Here is an 18650-nt window from a genome sequence, read left to right on the forward strand (position 1 = left end):
TCAGAGAAATATTGAATCATTATAATCTGCAGATAAGTGAGATAAGTGAGGTCCTTTTCAGTGCATCATGTATACTATGTGTATACTTATTTGATTTATGCATAATGGCTTTTACTGCCACATTTATGGAGGCCCTTCATCCACTCATGCTACATAAGTTAAGTGTCTTTTGCTGTCCTTGCTTGCATTTTTATACGTTAATGGTTACTAAGATCACTTAACTTACCTGGTACAACTTTGCGTAGCAGCAGAAATGAGTTGAGCCGCTGATGTGAGGGGGTGTGCCCACCTGCATGCGCGACTCTGCTGGCATTTCAACAGCTTGTGTTGGGGATCTGTTTTTCTGTCAGGAGTGGCCATCAAATAAGTAAAACAGAAAAATATATATAAAATATTCCAGTTGAAACAACCTCTCCCAGGGTAAATTTAAACAATAAATTAGTTCATGTCACACAGAAAGTTTCTCTGTTTTGAGACAATTTAAAAAATCTCCCATGCTTTTTAAAATGGCAGTTTTCAAATCTCAGAAATGTGTACAGCAGTCTATGTTCAAAACTGTGCAGTGAACATTTAATTTTCTTGAAAACATTTGTTGAACAAGTATTGAATACCACAAAACAACAAAATCTGTCAACTAGCAGATTTGTTTCATGTGGACAGGCAGACGGACGGGCATGCTGATGAGAGGAGGTGCTTTTTACATTTAATTTTAATTCACCTAAAATGTATGGATATCTAAAAACTGTTTGCTGCAAGTGTGGAATGATAATCAGGGGCCGGCCATCGTCACCTTTGAACAAGAACAAGACAGAACTCTGATTTCTACAAATAGGGAGCAGATATCAATGACATTGCTGCCGGCTAATAGTGCTTGACTTGACAGCTGACTGAAAACATTTTTTTACATTCAAGTTATACAAAACTTGAGCAGCATTGAACAACGTGTTATACTGTAAAGCAGATGAGCTGTTTTGGGAATTGATGATGATTGTTCTTTAATCAGTTTTTTCTTGGGCTTAATAATTTTTCCTGGTGGATCTGTTATTTGTCTCTTAGGTTTTGAAGCTGTTGAACTTACTGTAGTTTCAGTTGTTATTTTTTACTTTTGTTTTGATCAGAGGTATTTTATTTTTTTGAGTTAACATATTTTGAATTTACTATATTTTTTGAGTTATGTATGGCGCTAGTTTGTGTGAACTCTTCACTTAGATGCTGCCATCAAGGAAACAGCCCCAGAATCTGCACTGTGCAATGATGTTAGCATGATGATGTTTATGCTGATGTTCTACTGTACCTCCAAATCTGTCTGTGCTAACAAAAGATTTTTGCATGTGTTTGGTTAAAACGATTCCCCATTTGGTTTATCTTTTATGGTAGGTTTATGAGACTGATTCTGGTGATCATTTTAGGTTTTGCCCTGTTTGTTTCCTCACTCACATTTTTCTTCCTTATTACCCTGGTGTCAGCTTTCTTTCAGCAGGGCTGCTACACCTTAGTGTTTTACTTATTTCTTTAAATTTAACAAATGTCCTGAGGGATTTTTGACTCCCCCATATAAAGAGTAGTATTTACTATAGTAAACAGATTTCTTATCAGCACATGAAGTGTAAAATATTACCATTTTCTCAACTAAGATTTCAGAGAAAAGTACAGATCCCATTATATAGCATACTTGAAACAAGGGCAGTGAATCGAGAGGGGCTAAAATGCCCAGCTGGGTAGTTTAAGAACGGCATTAGCAGATTAAAAAAAGCTTATGTAATGCTAAAGAAATTAAAAGAAGTGTGGAATGCTATATTTTAGTTATTAAGCCTTTGTTGGGAAATACCTGAAAAGAATAATAATAATAATAATAATAATACATTTTATTTATATAGCGCCTTTCCCATGCTCAAGGCGCTTCACAGAGTATTAGAAAAAAAAAAAAAACCAGCAGGGTATATGTAACATTGGATACAAATGTTTCCCTGAATAGATCAATGAAACAGATAACAAAGCATTAAATAGAATAAAGGACAATAAACCAGAGTAAAATAATAAATTCAATACTAAAAGAAAAACCTAACAAATAACCTAATTTGTGATATAACAGACACACAAATTATCCTGAGCACCTGGACAGAGAGGTAAACTGAAAGAAAGGGCAAAATGTTAAGTTAAGTTAAAAGCCTTTCTAAATAGATAATAATAAAAGAATGAATGGAGTCAGCTATCTAGTTAATTTTGGGATGTCATTCCAAAGTCTGAGCACTGTATAGCTGAAGCCCCTGTCACCCACAGAGCGCAGATTAGTGTGAGGCACAACAAGATTACCAGAATCAGAGGACCTTAGTGGGTGAACAGGAGCATAGTGATTTAGAAGGTCACTGATGTAGTCTGGTGGAAGGCCATTTAAAGCTTTGCAGGTTATTAATAGAATTTTATATTTAATCCTGTAAGACACAGGGAGCCAGTGAAGGCGAAGCAGGATGGGTGTGATGTGCTCACTGTTGCTGATTCGAGTAAGGACTCTTGCAGCAGAGTTTTGAATCAACTGGAGCTGTGATATAAGATTTGCTTTCCTCTGCATTTTGGCTTTCTCTTTGTTTATGATCTTCATCCTGACTTCTTCTCCTCAATTCCTTTGTTTACGCTTCTATGTTTAGTTTTCTGTTTCCTCATGTATCAATTGTTGTACCATCTTAAAAACATTTGACTGTCTCCAAGCGGCTAGCTGCCTGCCCTCGGATAAACCTTATACTATGCTGCAGAAAGACAGTTGAAGATCTGGTGAGGTGGACTGTAAGCTTTTACAGTGACGGAGTACAAAGTGTACACGTTCTTGTAAAGCCACTCCTGAAATGTCAAGCCACCTATCCCCTGTCCTAAGTAAGCTCTTGATCACTGACTTTTGAGGATTTCCTCACTTCTTCCTCTCATCTTCTACTCTAATAGATTTAATAAGTGCTTCACTTGAGGTTAGAGTAATTTGGTATCTGAAAAAAATGTCCAGGTATGCATATAACCAAGGTTATTTTATTAACGTTTATTTAGAACTTTTTTAATTTTCTAGGTAAGCATGCACATGTCAAAGGCCACAAGCTCTTCTTTAAGATAATACCTTTAATTCTTTCTAATCTCTTAACAGTTGGCACATTTCCTGGTAAACCTCTCAAACGCAAAGCTAGGATTTACGTAGCTTGGCCAATCTACCAGAGTGGGGAAAAGAAGAACTGAAAAAAAATACCTAAGTGGACAGCAGGACAACAATCTCTCCCTAAATGTCAGCAGCCACCGGGCTGGTCATGGGCCTATGGAAGTAGGAGGAAAACCACAACCAGTTTCACCTGGAGAAGATGCGTTGGGGTGTGATCATTACTAACAACCTGAATTAGGCAAAACACAGCTCAGGTTGTCAAAAAGGCTGACTAATAAATAAATGACTGACAAAAGCCTGGATGTCTCCATCTATGCTCGCCATCTCCTCCAAGTGTACAGTGGAGTCCATAATACTGGCTGTGTAACATCCTGACATACTGTAGTATCTGTTCAGCTCAAGATTGCATAGGACTACAAAAGTCAGCTGAGTATATTACTGACACACATCTCCCTTCTGTTCAGGACATGAATATCACAAGCTACCTTGGAAAGACTACTAGTGTCAAAAGTTAACATCTGTCATAACATTTTACTTTTTTAGAAAGAACGCAAAGCATCCTTTTAGAGTTTTTGCTTCAGCTGGTGAACAATTAACATGGTAAATCCTGTTAGTAGCTGTAAATCTTACCTGTCACGACAAACTGAAGTTATGGTATTTTTTAATTGGCCTATCCATTTCAATCAGGGTGGCATGGTGGTGCAGTGGATAGTACTGCTGTCTCATGGGTCCAATAAAGTGGGATTGAATGCCGTGCACTCTCTTTATACTTGAGAAGTTTGCATGTGCTTCCAAAGTGCATTTGGATTTTTCTCCATGCCCTTGTTTTCCTTATATTCCTTAAAACATGTTAATTAGTGATTCAAAACTGGCCTTGTTTGAGTATGAGTGTGGCCCTGAAAATGAAGGTGTCCTGTCCAGAGCTGTTACAAAACACATTGTGAGCTACCACAGTTATGCAGATGACATGCAGCTTTACTTATCTATGGCACCTGATGACCCTGATGCCCTGATCCAATGTCTTACTTGTATTTCTGAGTGAATGAGTTGTAACTTCCTCAAGTTAATAAGGAAAAAAAACAGAAATCTTAGTTTTTAGCAAAGATGGAATTAAACTTGATTACTTAGCATTAAAAGTCAAAGGGGAAGTAAAGAATTTTGGTGTGATCATGGACCCTAACCTAAACTTTAAATCAGACATTAACCAGACTATTAAGAATGCATTTTTTCACTTAAGGAACATTGCAAAAGTTAGACCTCTTATAACATCACAAGATGCTGAAAAATTTATTCATGCTTTATTGTAGTCAACTAGATTAATGTAATGCACACCTAAAAGGACTACCTAACAAAGACTTTAATCGGTTGCTGTTAGTTCAAAATGCAGCAGCAAGAATCTGAACCAACAAAAGAACATCTGAGCACATCTCACAGTTTTAGCATTGTTACATTGGTTACCTGCGTCCTTTAGAATTGATTTTAAAATTAAATTAATCCACCTTAATAAATGTATCTGTCATTCCAGCAGAAGGTGCATCACAAACATTGACACTGCTTTTATGAATTCCATACCAAATGGCATATAACAGAGACATATGCATTGTATGGTGCACTGCAAACGTTAACACTGAAGTCTGTTGATTATTTATTATTTAAGCCCTGAGAGAAAGACAGGAACTAACCCTGGACAGGCCCTGGTCCACCACAAGACCTCCATGCACACTCACATGGGACAAATTCACAGTTGCCAGATAACCCAACACCCATATCTCTGGGAGGAGGGAGCAAGTTAAAGTTTTGGTTCTTAATATAGTTTGAAATATTCTATCAGTAAGTATAATAATAATAATAATAATAATAATAATAATAATAATTGAGAACATTACCAGTCTTTCAGAATCTAACAAGAGTTTATTAATGTTATTCTGAAATAAGTCTGGAAAGTCCCTGCCTTCATTCTTTTTTACTTTTGCCATTTCAGTTTATATCTCTCTATTATAATAAAAAAATCTTGGGAAGAGAGACGAGATATGACTTTCTCAGAGAGACACTTTCACGTCCCGCAAGACAAGACTTTGTGTCAAGAGATTTAACGACAGCTGGGGCCAGAAATAAAAGACAAAGAGTAGATGACAAAGTAGAACATCATAAAGAATTCAAAAACATTGGCGCAATACATATGCAGAGCAGGTTAGAGATAAAGGAAGTATGAAAATTTGAAAGTCTCAAAAAATGATAGTAAAGATTGCATTAGCGCAAACAAATGGAAATTATTACTCAGTGAAATAACAGAACAGTGAAAAGAGATTGAATATATTGTTTAGATTAAATTTAGACTTGGATTAGACTTGTAGATTGTCTAATTCGTGTTGCCATCAGAGAAAAGTAGTTTTTCTTCCCAATGAATTAATAGATTTGTTGTTTGGTGAAAGTGAAATCCTGCAAGAGAAAATTTCAAGCATTGTGAGACAAGACTTTATGCAAAGAGATTTGAAAAAGTCCTGCCCAGATCTAAAACATTTACAACCACGCACACAGTCAGACACAGTTTGTGTAGAGAGAAGGAAATGATATTCACTCACAGGCAGTTATACGCTGCGTTGTCACAATGTAATTCCAAACACAAAATCAAAATTCAACGCGATATTGACGAAAAGGTAAAAGAGAAAAGAGATTGAATATATGGATATAGGTGATATGACAGAAGTATGTTTGGCTTTAAACTTTAAGTCAGAGACTTGTAGATTGTCTAATTCGTGTTGCCATCAGGGAAAAGTAGTGTTCCTTCCCAATGAAGAGGCCTATCCGCAAGAATTAAAAACTTTTGTTGTTTGGTGAAAATGAAATCCACACACGTGAGCGGCAGAGACGCGAAGTTGCTGGCATGTAGCGCAGGCAGGGGGGTTGGCGAGCGAAGAAAGCAGGAGGCGAAGCCCTCTGGTAAGGTAATATTTTCTAATAGGCCATTGGTTCACATAGCAAACCAAACTGATAAGCAATGGGGCCTGAAGTATTGACTAGGAGGTGATGAATTTTAGCTCTCTTTTGAGAGATGCTGTACTGTGAATTTCCCATTGGGATTAATAAAGTATCTATCTATCTATCTATCTATCTATCTATCTATCTATCTATCTATCTATCTATCTATCTATCTATCTATCTATCTATCTATCTATCTATCTATCTATCTATCTATCTATCTAATTGCATTCTTGATTAGATTGGGTTTCACATAATGTAATGTAAGCTTTAAGCTTTTAATGTAATTGTGAGTTTGATTGCATTGTGATAAGTCATTCACTGTAATGCAATTTACACTACCAGTAATGTTAATAATAATATCTGAGATTCATAAACGAATTTGGCATAGTACGTAGCATTTATATGGTTTTAGAAATACTTTTTTTTTGTGCGTAGGATGCATTTGCTTTTCAAATTTCTGTATGGAATCTAAGTAAGTCTTCTGTCAGCTAAGTAAAGTTAGCACACTGATTATGATAGTGGGCAGCATGGTGGCACAGTGATAGCGCTTGTGCCTCGCAGTAAGGATACCAAGGTTCAAGTCCTAGCTCCTCTCTGTGTGGAGCTTGCATGTTCTCTCTGCGTCTGTATGGTTTCCTCCCACAGTCCAAAAACATGCAGGTTAGGTAGATTGGTGACACTACATTGGCCCTAGGGTGTATGTGTGAGTGTGCTTCCCTGCAATGCACTGGCATCACATCCAGGAGGATTATTCCTGCCTTGTACCCTAAGTTTACTGGAATAGGCTGCAGCCCCCGTGACACTCCTCAGGATTAAGCACGTTTAGAAAATCGTATGCTATAATAATAATACAGAAAAAGAATAAAGACAGGGCAATATATGGTTCCACTAGGTAGGACACTGTTTCTGTACAGAACAATTTACAGGCCGTGTTTAAGATATAGTGGTGTAAACTTTTAAAAGAGTATGTTATAAAAGAGACATACAGGAAAAAGCCAAGCATTATTTGGCTCCATTCCACAGCCAAGTCAAACATGCAGATTGTGAAGTTTGCCCAAGTCTGAGGTCTTAAAAACAAGAACATGCCAGCAGTGATGCCAGAGCACACACGATTAGTTCACCATCACTGAAAGGCTCTCTTGTTTTTGCTACTTTATAAAAATTGTTCTGAATATGTTTCCAAATTTATTAAGACAACAACTGAGTAATCAGATTTGTTTTTCATAAAAAAAGTTTTTGAATAATTTAAAAGCTTGTGCTTCTGAAGCTCTGAGACTGCTGTCAGTAACTGTGCTGAAATCACATCTTAGCATGTTGTGCGACACACATTTACACATTTGATTCACATTGTAGTTTGATTCAAGTCACGTTCTTCCTTCGTTCGAAAACACATTTTATTTTCACCTCTATTTTCGATACATATGGATCCTTTTGAACACACTTGAATCTAGGGCCTTTGGCACATGGTTTTCCTTAGGCTATCCCAAGATAGATAGATAGATAGATAGATAGATAGATAGATAGATAGATAGATAGATAGATAGATAGATAGATAGATAGATAGATAGATAGATAGATAGATAGATAGATAGATAGATAGATAGATAGATAGATAGATAGATAGATAGATAGATAGATAGATAGATAGATAGATAGATAAACTTTATTAATCCCAAGATATGCATGCTAGATGAACTGGTGACTCTAAACTGGCCTTGTCTGAGTGTGTGAACTTGGCGCAGCGTGGCACCCTGTGCAGTACTGGTGGATGGATCAGTTACGTCACCTTACGTCGGTTTTGGAAAGTGAATGAAGGCTTCTACAAATATCATGACTTCTGGGACTGGGGCAAAAATTTAAAAGAAAACAGAAATTAAACAACTGCTCCGAACTCATACCATAAACATCGTCACATGAACAAAAATGCACAACTTCTACCAGTAAATACATTTGTACATGTTTTGTGCTATTTTCCATATTATGTATATTCAGACATCCTCCTCAATCAAACTAGCAGCATTGATTTAATGACTGCAGTAGATCATAAGAGAACAATGATGACATGTTGGTTACATCTTTAACATACCAATGTTCTCATTCTGTCCCAGCCTTTCCTGTAAATTGAAAAAATGGCCCCATTTTTCTTTGGTGGGTTAGTACACTGCACTGATCTGTACTGATAATACGGTAACTTACTGGCCCACCCACCCAGGACAACAACAGATAGTTCATTGATTTAATTTGGCTAACTCTCAAGTGATTTGCATTTTTTCTTTAACTAAAAGTCAACTGACATTTTAGCCCACCGGCATCACATGACAGGCATTGTGTGCAGCTAACCATTTCCATCCTTAAGCTTTTAAACCGATGCTTTATCCACAAAGTCCACCAACACCATGATATTCCAATCCATGACATTATATTCAAAGACATTTTTGCTCTTAGCGTGGATCTCGTTTTCATTCCTGTTAATGTTAAGAGGTCAGTCTGTGCATTTGGATGACCTTTTTGATTATATTTGGTAAATTCCTTACCCATTTTTGAAGTCAAACAACAACAGCACAGCAAACATGTTGCTTTATTTTAGGACATTAAAAACCACAATTGCATACTGTATTTACTTCCCTCATTTACCTTATTAAGATTTTATGTCACACATGCTTGTCTGTAAAGAACTACAGCAAGCAGTAGCGCACTCCCTGGCCTTGTACAGCTTGTTGTTTGGGCCACCATGCTTACTGTAAACTGCATATCCATTATTTATTGTAAACTGACAAAAGGCCCCACATTTGTTTGAGTTAATTGGTTTTATCTCAGGCAGGTCAAGCACTCCACAAGAGAAACAGTATACAATGACAGTGATCATAGTGTGCTCTAGTAAAAGGTATCAGACATGACAACACTGATAAAATTAAATCATTTTGTATGGTTTTCTTGCACTTGAGAAAACTGACACAAACAACATGTACAAAATGTTTGTTTCCCCCCCCCCCCCAATATAAATGTATTGTTTTCAATGAGGATGGTCTTACCAGTGTATATGCTTGCATTGGATGCTGGAATGCCAAACTGAGACTCGATGAACTTGGGAATGAAGGTAATAAAGGCAGTGACGATGGCACTCTCAGCAGTGTATGACAAACTCACAAACAGGAATGTCATATTGCTTAAGATCCTGACAGCGGCTCTGGGAAGGTCTACAGAATGACAAGAAAACAGAAACAGCCACAAATGATCAAAACCCATGAACATGAGGAGGTTCGTTAAGTATACCATTAGTGCACAGACAAGGTTATGGAGATTGGTAATGGCCCGTGAACACGCCACGTCGATGTGGTGAGCACTCAGAACATCCTGGATGGCACGACTCCATCTATTAACAAGCCTTGCTATAGCCCAGACAATATCCGGCCTTTTAAACTAAAAACAAAAAGATGAATTTAAAAGAAAACTGAAAAATTCCCAAGATGCAATATTAATTAAGAAGAAAATCTAAACATCCTACTCTAAATGTAGAAAATATTTTATTTATAAAAAAAATAGCAAATATCACATTAATTAAAGTAACCTCTAATCTTGAACAGATGCAGAAAGCAACCAAATTGAACAAATGCTACTTTACACAAAGAATATAACTGAAATAAATATTTTTTAAGTAAGACACACATAAATGAGCACCAGTTCGTATAATGCATCAATTAATCTGTTGTTTAATTTGTTTTTCTCGAATTTAATAGTCATTGCCTATCCCAACAGTGGGAACCAATCCTTGATGGAGCGCCTTGTCATCACTGGTATCTCTAACTACATTTTTTTTTGTATTTGTTAATTCTTACATAAATTAATGAATATGCCAGCATGGTCGATCTTCAAACAAAATTGGCTGGATTCTTTTCATAAAATCTCTTAATCTGATAAACACGACAAAGGTTCCTTTGATGGCCTGTCAATGGCTGTCTCCTGTCTTGCATCTAGCACTGCTGGGGTGGACTCCAGAATTGGCTTAAGTATGTTGACCAAATGTTAGGTTCTACAAATGAAAGTACCTGTCATCTACAAAACTTGTCTGGACGCATCACTAGTTTTCCATGGGTGTCACACTAAGTACTGCTTTGTGTGTTTGAATGCCACAGCCAGTCTTCGTCTGTGTGGAGGGTGCACATTCTCCCTGTAATTGCATGTTACGTCTCATCACATCTCCAAGGATGAACCAGCCAAGATAGCTGATTGGTTATTCTAAACTGGCCTTGTGTGAATGACTTGTGGGGCTTTTGGTGGACTGGTGGCCCATCCAGATCTGCTTCTTGCCTTGTGCCCTAAGCTACTAGGATGAGCTTTTGTCCTTCACAATCCTGAATTGGATATAAAATGACAAAGACTGCTATACTTGGCTATATTTTTCTGTAAATGGCAAATATTGAAGATGTTTAAGTCTCCTTCTGTCCTCCTGATAATCTATGCCTAACCGAAATGTTATTTAAGCATGGTATACAGTATGTGCTCATAAAATTAATGTTCACATTATTATTGAATTACAGTAATCCCCCGCTCTATCACAGTTCAGCTGTTGTGCCCCCGCTATATCGCGGAAAAATTCAATAAGTACATCCTACCTGTGGTGTACTTTGCAGCCAATTCATAACAAAGCATACGGTTTTCAGCAGACAAAGAGTTTCGCGTTACAGCACCCAGATGATTTCTTACAAAGCCCGTTATTGGCTGAAAGAGGAGACTCAACCAATCACAGCGGATTTTATTCTCTTGGGCTCTGATTAGCTGCTGCTAACGTGGTGTAATCTCGCTAGAACAGCGAGCGTGGGTCTCCGATGAATCGCATATCGTGTACCTTGCTTGTGGTCTGACTTTTATGAACAAACTTTTGTGAACTTTTCATTTTGTTTTAAGCCCTACGATGGTCTCCCAAGTGTCCTGCATCTTGTAAGCCTTCTGGTAGCAGTGAGCCTAAGCGCCAGAGGAAGACCTTGACCATATAGGAGAAGGTAAAACTGATGATGAATTATTATTATGTTACTCATATCTTTAGCCCGACATCCATGTATCCAAAGTACGTTTTAATAAGTTTACATGTGTTTAAAGCGTGTGGGAGGGGTATTTTAAGGCTTAAACTATAAAAAAAATGTGGTTTTTCTATATTGCGGATTTTCACCTATCGCGGGTGGGTCTGGAATGTAACTTTCGCAATTGCTGGGGGATCACTGTACACAGTAATTTTAAAACATTCACATTTCACTTTGCTTATCTGAAGTTCCAAATGGTTGATGTATTGACTAAAGTGCAAAAGTGGAGAGACAAATCATTTAAAAATTACCAGGTCCACATGGCCCTGTAGTTAGTAAGTGGGTTAAGAGAACAAATGTTTTATTGTAATGTTAGAAATTAAATTCTATGCATAAGATACTAATCAAATGTCAGTCTAAGCACATATCAGTGGCAAAGTTTACAAATTTATAGCCTAGACTAAATGTTCAGTTATTTTATAGACACTTAAACAAGGCCTTTAATGACCTCTTGGGCATAGCCATTAGCAGTGTGTCTATCTGCGGAGAGAGTGTCGACCTTGCCAAGAGTTTACTGATATCTATGCAAAAGGACAAAGGTCCAAGTCCTTAGAGTCCTGGTTCTTCCTGTCTTACTATATGGTTGCAAAACATGGATGCTACCCAGTGACCTGAGATGAAGACTGGAATCCTTTGGTACTGTGTCTCTCTGGAAAATCCTTGGGTACTGTTGGTTTGACTTTGTGTCGAATGAGTGGTTGCTCATGGAATCCCGAATGAGGCACATTACCTACATTGTGAGGGAGCGTCAGTTACGGCACTACGGCCATGTGGTGCGATTTCTCAAGGGTGATCTGGCTTGTAGGATCCTCATTGTTGAGGACCCGAGTGGCTGGATAGTCCAAGGGGATGCCCAGCTGTGGCAGATAGAGGGTTATTTCCAGAGGGTGGGCCTGGACCACATGTCTGCCTGGGGGGTTGCCAACCAGGATCCTGAGTTGTTTCATTATGTGGTGGGTGCACAACGCGCTGTACCAGTGCATGCACCCCAACCTGACCTGACTTAAATAATATTAATAATAGTTATAGTAATATGTCAACTAAATAAACAACAATGTTTTAAGAATGTAGTGAAAGAGGTAAATGTCATTTGGTATTAGGACATTATTAGGTAAACAGTAATTTTAGGTGAAAAGAAACAGGCCATTGGAGTGTGAGCCTGGGAATAAAACCACTAAGCCACACATGAGATCTCATGGAGGAATTCCTAAGGCCAATCTTCTCAGCAGGTACACTCAGAAAGAGAATTTCACAGATTTTCCCTTTTACTAAAAAGCACTAACTAAGTACATGATCTGTTTCTATGGACATACATCCATCATGAATACAGTGGCTTATCAAATGTATATAATAAGCAAAAACCTATAGAATGTCATTTGTGCTAAAATGAAAGAAATAAAACGGCAAATATGAAATAAATAATCACATGAAAAAGTACAGAAATATATAAATGTGTCATAAATTGTAAAAAAAAGCATAATTATATATAATAATCATCTAATTATTATGAAATACAGTGTAGTTGCCATACTCTCTTTTCTTGCATTCAAACTGGCAAAAACATGAATGTAGTAAGAGCTGTGATAGTTTTGCAGAGAAAATAGAGATAATGATACTGTATAGTGTAACTTAGCCAAACAATGAGTCTGTTTATGAAACAAAAATAAACTGTACTTTAAAAACCTATTGACCTAATTATACTTTCCTGCTGCTACAATTTCTTGTAAAACAACAAACACACACCTAGGACAAGTCGCACTGTTCCTGCTCTTTAATGAAATACAGCCGGGATCTCCAATCGCCCCTTCTCACTGTCACAGTGTGTCTCTCCAGCTTCATGCCCTCGAACAACACACAACTTCTAATGTGGCTGCTATTTATTCTCTTTCTCTGAAAGTCTATACTTGTCTTCTGGAATGTTCTTGGGGCTTGTAAAATAAAGGTGTAAAGGGGGTCACTGTCCCTGTCTAAAGGGTCACTGTCACTTAGGCTAAACTTAGCCCCTTCTATCTGAAAAGGAGTCTGTAAACTAATCACAATCAGAATCAGACAACTTTATTAATCCCAAAAGAAATTACTTATGTTACAACTTAACAACAGACAAGGGACATGTTACACTAAGAGCACGTATAAAAGTAATCATGTAAATATAATAAAGTATAATAAATATAAGTATCAAACTAAAATACAGAGTGTTGCACCTTAAGTTAATATTGCACATTTTGAGAACACATAAGGTTATTCTCATGTGAAGAACAGAACATTTATTGCACAAGAACAGATAGTATGTTGCACATTTCAAGTACCTGAAAAAATATACCTGGATATCCAATAAAGAAAAAAGGGTAATAGCTTAAAGTGTGGGTGAGTGACCGGAATAGGAGTTATAGAGTCTGATGGCTGCTATTTTAAGACAAAATTGAACAGATATTGGAAATGCTTGTTGAATGAATGCACTTCAAAATATTCACATTAAAACATTAGAAAATTTTAACAAGAGCAGTGTCATTCAGCCCACTAAACTAGCCCATGCTATCCACCTCTAAAATAAAATCAAGTTAAGTTTTGAAGGTCCCTAAAGTCCTGCTGTCTAATACATTACCTGCTAATTTACTCTATGTGTCTATATTTCATTCTGTCAAAAAACACCCTTACATTTTAATGAAATTTACACTTAACATGTGGAAAAGAAGAAGACTCTTAACATGTTTCTAACTGTGCCCCAGTGTTCTTGTTAAACTCAGTTTAAAGTAACAGTCTAAATCCACTGTACTAATTCCTTTGATAATGTTAAACATTTCAATCATGTAACCTCTTAACCTCCACTTTCTTAAACTGAAAGTGTTTAACTCCTTTAATCTTTCCTCAAAATTCATCTCCTGAAGTCCTGGAATCAGCCTAGCTGTTCTTCTTGGACTTTTTCCTGCACGTCTATGTCTTTTTTGTAGCATGGAGACCAAACATGTACACAGCACTCCAGATGAGGCCACACCAGTGTGGTATAAAGCTTAAGCTTCTCGTAAGCAGTACTTTGGATTTTCAGACCTCGCATTGTGTATTTAAACATAACAACATTTTCAATCCCTACATGTAATACTATACATTGTGGGATATGCCTGGTGATTCATCCCGGCCAATACCCCCAGGCCGCCAGATGGAGCCCTCCCTGCAGCAAGGAGGTGCCCTGAATGCCAGCAGGGAATCATGAACATTAGAGTTTTCCTTCAGAGCCCTGCTGGATACCTTGGGGATGCTGCAGGGAGGTATAAGGATTTTTATGTGCACTATAACCCGGAAGTACGTCCTAGTCACAGCGACAGAAGAAATGACGTACTTCCGGGATGAACAAGAAGAGTTTTCACCTGACCCGGAAGTGCTGGATAATCACATGGACTGAGGGATCAGAAGCACTTCTGGGTCAAGGACTATAAAGGACTGTGGGAGATCCCAGACAGGCGAGCTGAGTCGGGAGGAAGGGTGGCAACGCATCTGGTAGTGGAGGATTGTTTATTGGTTATTGTATTTGTGTATATTTATGAGTATAGTGGATTGGAGGGTGCTTGGTGCACATTATTGTCCGAATAAATGTAATTATTGGACTTTTATCTGGTGTCTGGCATCTGATCTGAGGGTTCAAGGGGACGATAGTTCCCCCTATCTGTCACAACATTTACTTACATTAAATTGAATCTGCCACAAATCCACCTAAGTCTGTATTCTGTCCAAGTCCCTCTGTAATTCCCAAATTTGTTACTTAGCCAGGTTTATTGCTATAATAATTATGCTCAATTCACTTGTTTTGATACTCGTAGCATTGCAGCAAGGCATTTTTAATGAGCTCTCAGTAGTTTAAGATTGATTAAACACTGTGTTTGCATAGGTCATCTGGAAGCATGTCACCAGGAATTCTAAGCCACTGACATTCACCATTAATGTGTGCCTTTATGATTTCTTCATAGTCTCCTTCTATGCAGAAACGATTCTCAATGAGTCTTAAATTGTTTTCAACATCAACATTTTGAAGAGCGATTATATGTCTTAGCATTTCCAATATATTGTGAATGTGTCTCAAAATATGTGTTAAATGATGTCTTCTGTACAGCCTGCACAACTAACAGCGACAACCCTTAACTGTCCCCACATCTTTGCCACTTGGAATATGAGTAGCGATGGAGTGCTAAAGACCTTTGGTTGCCTACCACCTAAAATTAGCAGAAAGTATTCAACAGCAAAGGAATATATTCAGCCTGTTGGTCTTTGTCTTGATTGACAAGTGACAAGACCAACAGGAAAAGAGACATTTTGAAAAACTGTAAATGGCACTGCCATTTGGAAATTCAGAAAAAGTCACTGTTAATTAACAACAGTAATTAAAAACAACGTCATTTCAAAAATAAAACCTGCAATAAGTAAATGTAAGGCAAGCTCATCACTGAACCAAAATAAAATGGCATTGCATCTTTGAAATTTAAGAATTTCTATAGAACTCTTGATCTCAAAAAGCCACATCCAGTTTGATTAACATAAAATGATCATGAAAGGTATTGATTAACAATGAGACTGACAGTTCACATTGGCTAAGCAAATGGCTAATGATTTGAAGTGCATAACTTTGACAAAAGGCAAATAGTTTCCAAATGGATCCCAAGGGCACGTATTTGGTACTCTCCTCAATCAGTGTCTAACGAGTAATCTCATGGAATCCACTCCTGGAGTTTTTAGAGACTGTAGTGCGCAACATTATAAATAGCATTAAATGGCAGGACACTGAGAACATTCACTAATGTTACAGCAGGCTTATAAATATTCATTGTAATCGTATGTAATATGATACCCTATAAGCAGAGAGCTTTCCATTATCTAAATAAATAATAAAAATATTAACTCTATTTACACCAAAGAGCTACATAATGCACTAGTGAAGTCAGGGAGCGCCATGCTTATATACTCTTTGCTGCGAAAGCCTTTAAACAGCAAGGCTAAGATAACAGAATGTGGATTTTGGACAAATGAGGCCATCAAGAAAACAATTTTCACGTATCTGTTCACTGGGCTTTTAGTAAATGAGTTTCACCTTTCATCATTCTGGTAAACAGTGAAAATATGGAGAGTCTCTATTTGGAGCATTTCAGCTTACAGATCAGCATTCTGCCTGTTCAGAACGAGGTCAATCGCTAATCTGTGTCTAAAAAATATAAATATGCAGTCTCTTTTGGACAGGATAGTCTATATATTCCTTAATATGCAGAATAGTTTTAGTTCACTTTGCAGTTGAATGATTCACTTTTTTATGAAATGTTTTGTTTTTAATAATAATAAGAAATGAAAGATGTGCTATTCATTTAAGGTGGGCAACAAGACACATGGACTTATAAGTATTTGTTTTACAGAGTTTGTGGAATTTTCACGTTGTTCTACTTTTGATTTTGTCTTGTTGATTGTGCCAAACCAGTGGTCTTTCTGCACTCCACATAACCTCTGGTTCAAACATGAAGACGTAGGCCACTCTGATTTAGTTCAGGGAATGATGTGATGTATACCAATGGAGTCTAACATCTATAGACCTCTGCTACATTATGTTGTCTGGCACTTTATTTTCTTAAGGAGTGCACAAAGGTGCAACAAGAAGATGACCCCTGGAACCAAACCAAAAATATTTAGGTTTGCAGTCCAAAATGTAGAAGGAGTGCCAGTGATGTCTATTTATTTTTATCAGATAAAGTACTTGGCTTAAAAAAATCAATACTTGGCTTAAACTAATAAGGATGAATTCTGATAAGGATTCATTTAACTTTTTGATAACCAGTTTATGACATCTACTTGTAACTCTAAATACCAAAGTGAAAATTCTGCTGCACATGTGTTTTGAAAAGCAGTTGCTGTCCACTACAAATTGATGCACCCCAATTGCAAATTGAGGCTCATCAGTGAGAATAAATGTGTCAGCACAGTTGATTTATCATGTTGGTGACATGACAGTGTGCTGCCGGAAGAAATCCCAGGGGCACCTGGAGTGCTTCTGGGTGGTCATCTGACACTTCTGCCACACCAGGAAGTGTCGTCAGATGGAGCACCTGGAGCCCATCCGGGTTACTATAAAAGGGGCCGCCTCCCTCCAGTAGACGAGCCGGAGTTGGGAGGAAGGAGACTGAGCTCGTGAGGAGGAGAGTGGAGGTCAAGGAAAGAAAGAGAGAAACAGAGAGAGAGAAGAGTTGTTGCTGATAAGGCATTGTGTGGACTATGAAAATAATAAACGTGTGTGTTTTGAACATTCTGCTGTCTGTCTGTCTGTCTGTGTCTGGGGGCTGGCTTTCCACACACTAAAAACACTTATTTCATATGTGCACAATTGGAAGACTTAAATCAAAATGCAGGAATATTACTAGCTTCAATGTGGGCATTTTCATAAGATTTATGCTTTGTTTCACACAAACTGATACCAAACAAGACACCTTGTGTTGTAGTAAATGACTAAATATCACATCAGTCATCCAGACCAGTGTTTAGGATAAATAACAGCATGCCACCATTGTAAAAAAAATGCCCTTACAGGCAAAAATGTGGTACATCTCCTTTAACATTTTCACACCTTGTAACACTGGCCTGCTTTCATAAACCAACACCATTTTCAACACTCTGTAACATGTACTACAAAACTCTGATTGCGTAACTTTTTAAATGTTTTCAATTCTCTCTGTCTCATCTCAGTTTACAATCATCTTGAGTTCTGCTCACCTACAACTTTGCAGTCATCACCCTGTAACAGTAGCCCTGACAGCACTGTAACATTAGCGTGGCACAAAATAACATGGGCATCTGTCTAAAGGTACACCATCATGCTCTCTACTCAACTGTGTGGGAAATGGTTAAGAATGAAAAAGGATGAGTGAGAAATGAGAAGTGATGAGTAATGAGTTATGAAAAATATGTGAGTGGTATGCTAACTCAGGAAGAGACAATAATATTAGTGAAAATGACAGAGATACACACAGTCAAACCAAGCCAAAGCAAGAACTATAAATCAAACTGATCTGTCATCAAAAATGAAAACGCTAAACAGAATCGGAGAATCAAAAACCAGAGCAAGAAAACTTAAACCCGGAAGTCAAAAGTTTTATAAAAAGTACAAAATGTAGAAAACATTCTCAAACACTGAAATGCCTGAGCTGGCTTTTATGCACTTGCACTGATGATGTTACAAATGTTGTGCATTTCAGGGAATTCTGGGTAATATTACCATGGAAACAGCCGCCATATTGTTCTGAAATGGTGATGTCCACAGAAAAGCAAAGATGGTGTCACAGCATATCACAAAAAATATTAAACATTTTCAAATTACTGTAAATTTAAAAACTAATATTAAATTAATAATAATTAGGTCCAAAATCTTCTAAATACTATAGATGTATAACTTATAAAAATGAATTCAGGAAATTACACACAAATTAATAAAA

The 18650-nt window shown here is 37.4% G+C and overlaps 1 protein-coding gene across 2 annotated transcripts in view; it reads right to left on the reverse strand.

Annotated features, from left to right (window-relative positions):
- LOC114653348 (solute carrier organic anion transporter family member 5A1) overlaps positions 1-18650 on the reverse strand; it is a 223801-nt gene that overhangs the window by 60600 nt on the left and 144551 nt on the right. Inside the window, exon 5 of one of the 2 annotated variants that reach the window (XM_028803606.2) lies at positions 9151-9315. The exons of the other annotated variant lie outside the window; for it this stretch is intronic. Coding sequence (XP_028659439.2) covers positions 9151-9315 — 165 coding nt within the window. The remainder of the gene's footprint in view (positions 1-9150; positions 9316-18650) is intronic. 2 annotated transcript variants of the gene reach the window in all.

This window comes from Erpetoichthys calabaricus, chromosome 6, assembly GCF_900747795.2.
Source record: "Erpetoichthys calabaricus chromosome 6, fErpCal1.3, whole genome shotgun sequence".
NCBI classification, from domain to species: domain Eukaryota; kingdom Metazoa; phylum Chordata; class Cladistia; order Polypteriformes; family Polypteridae; genus Erpetoichthys; species Erpetoichthys calabaricus.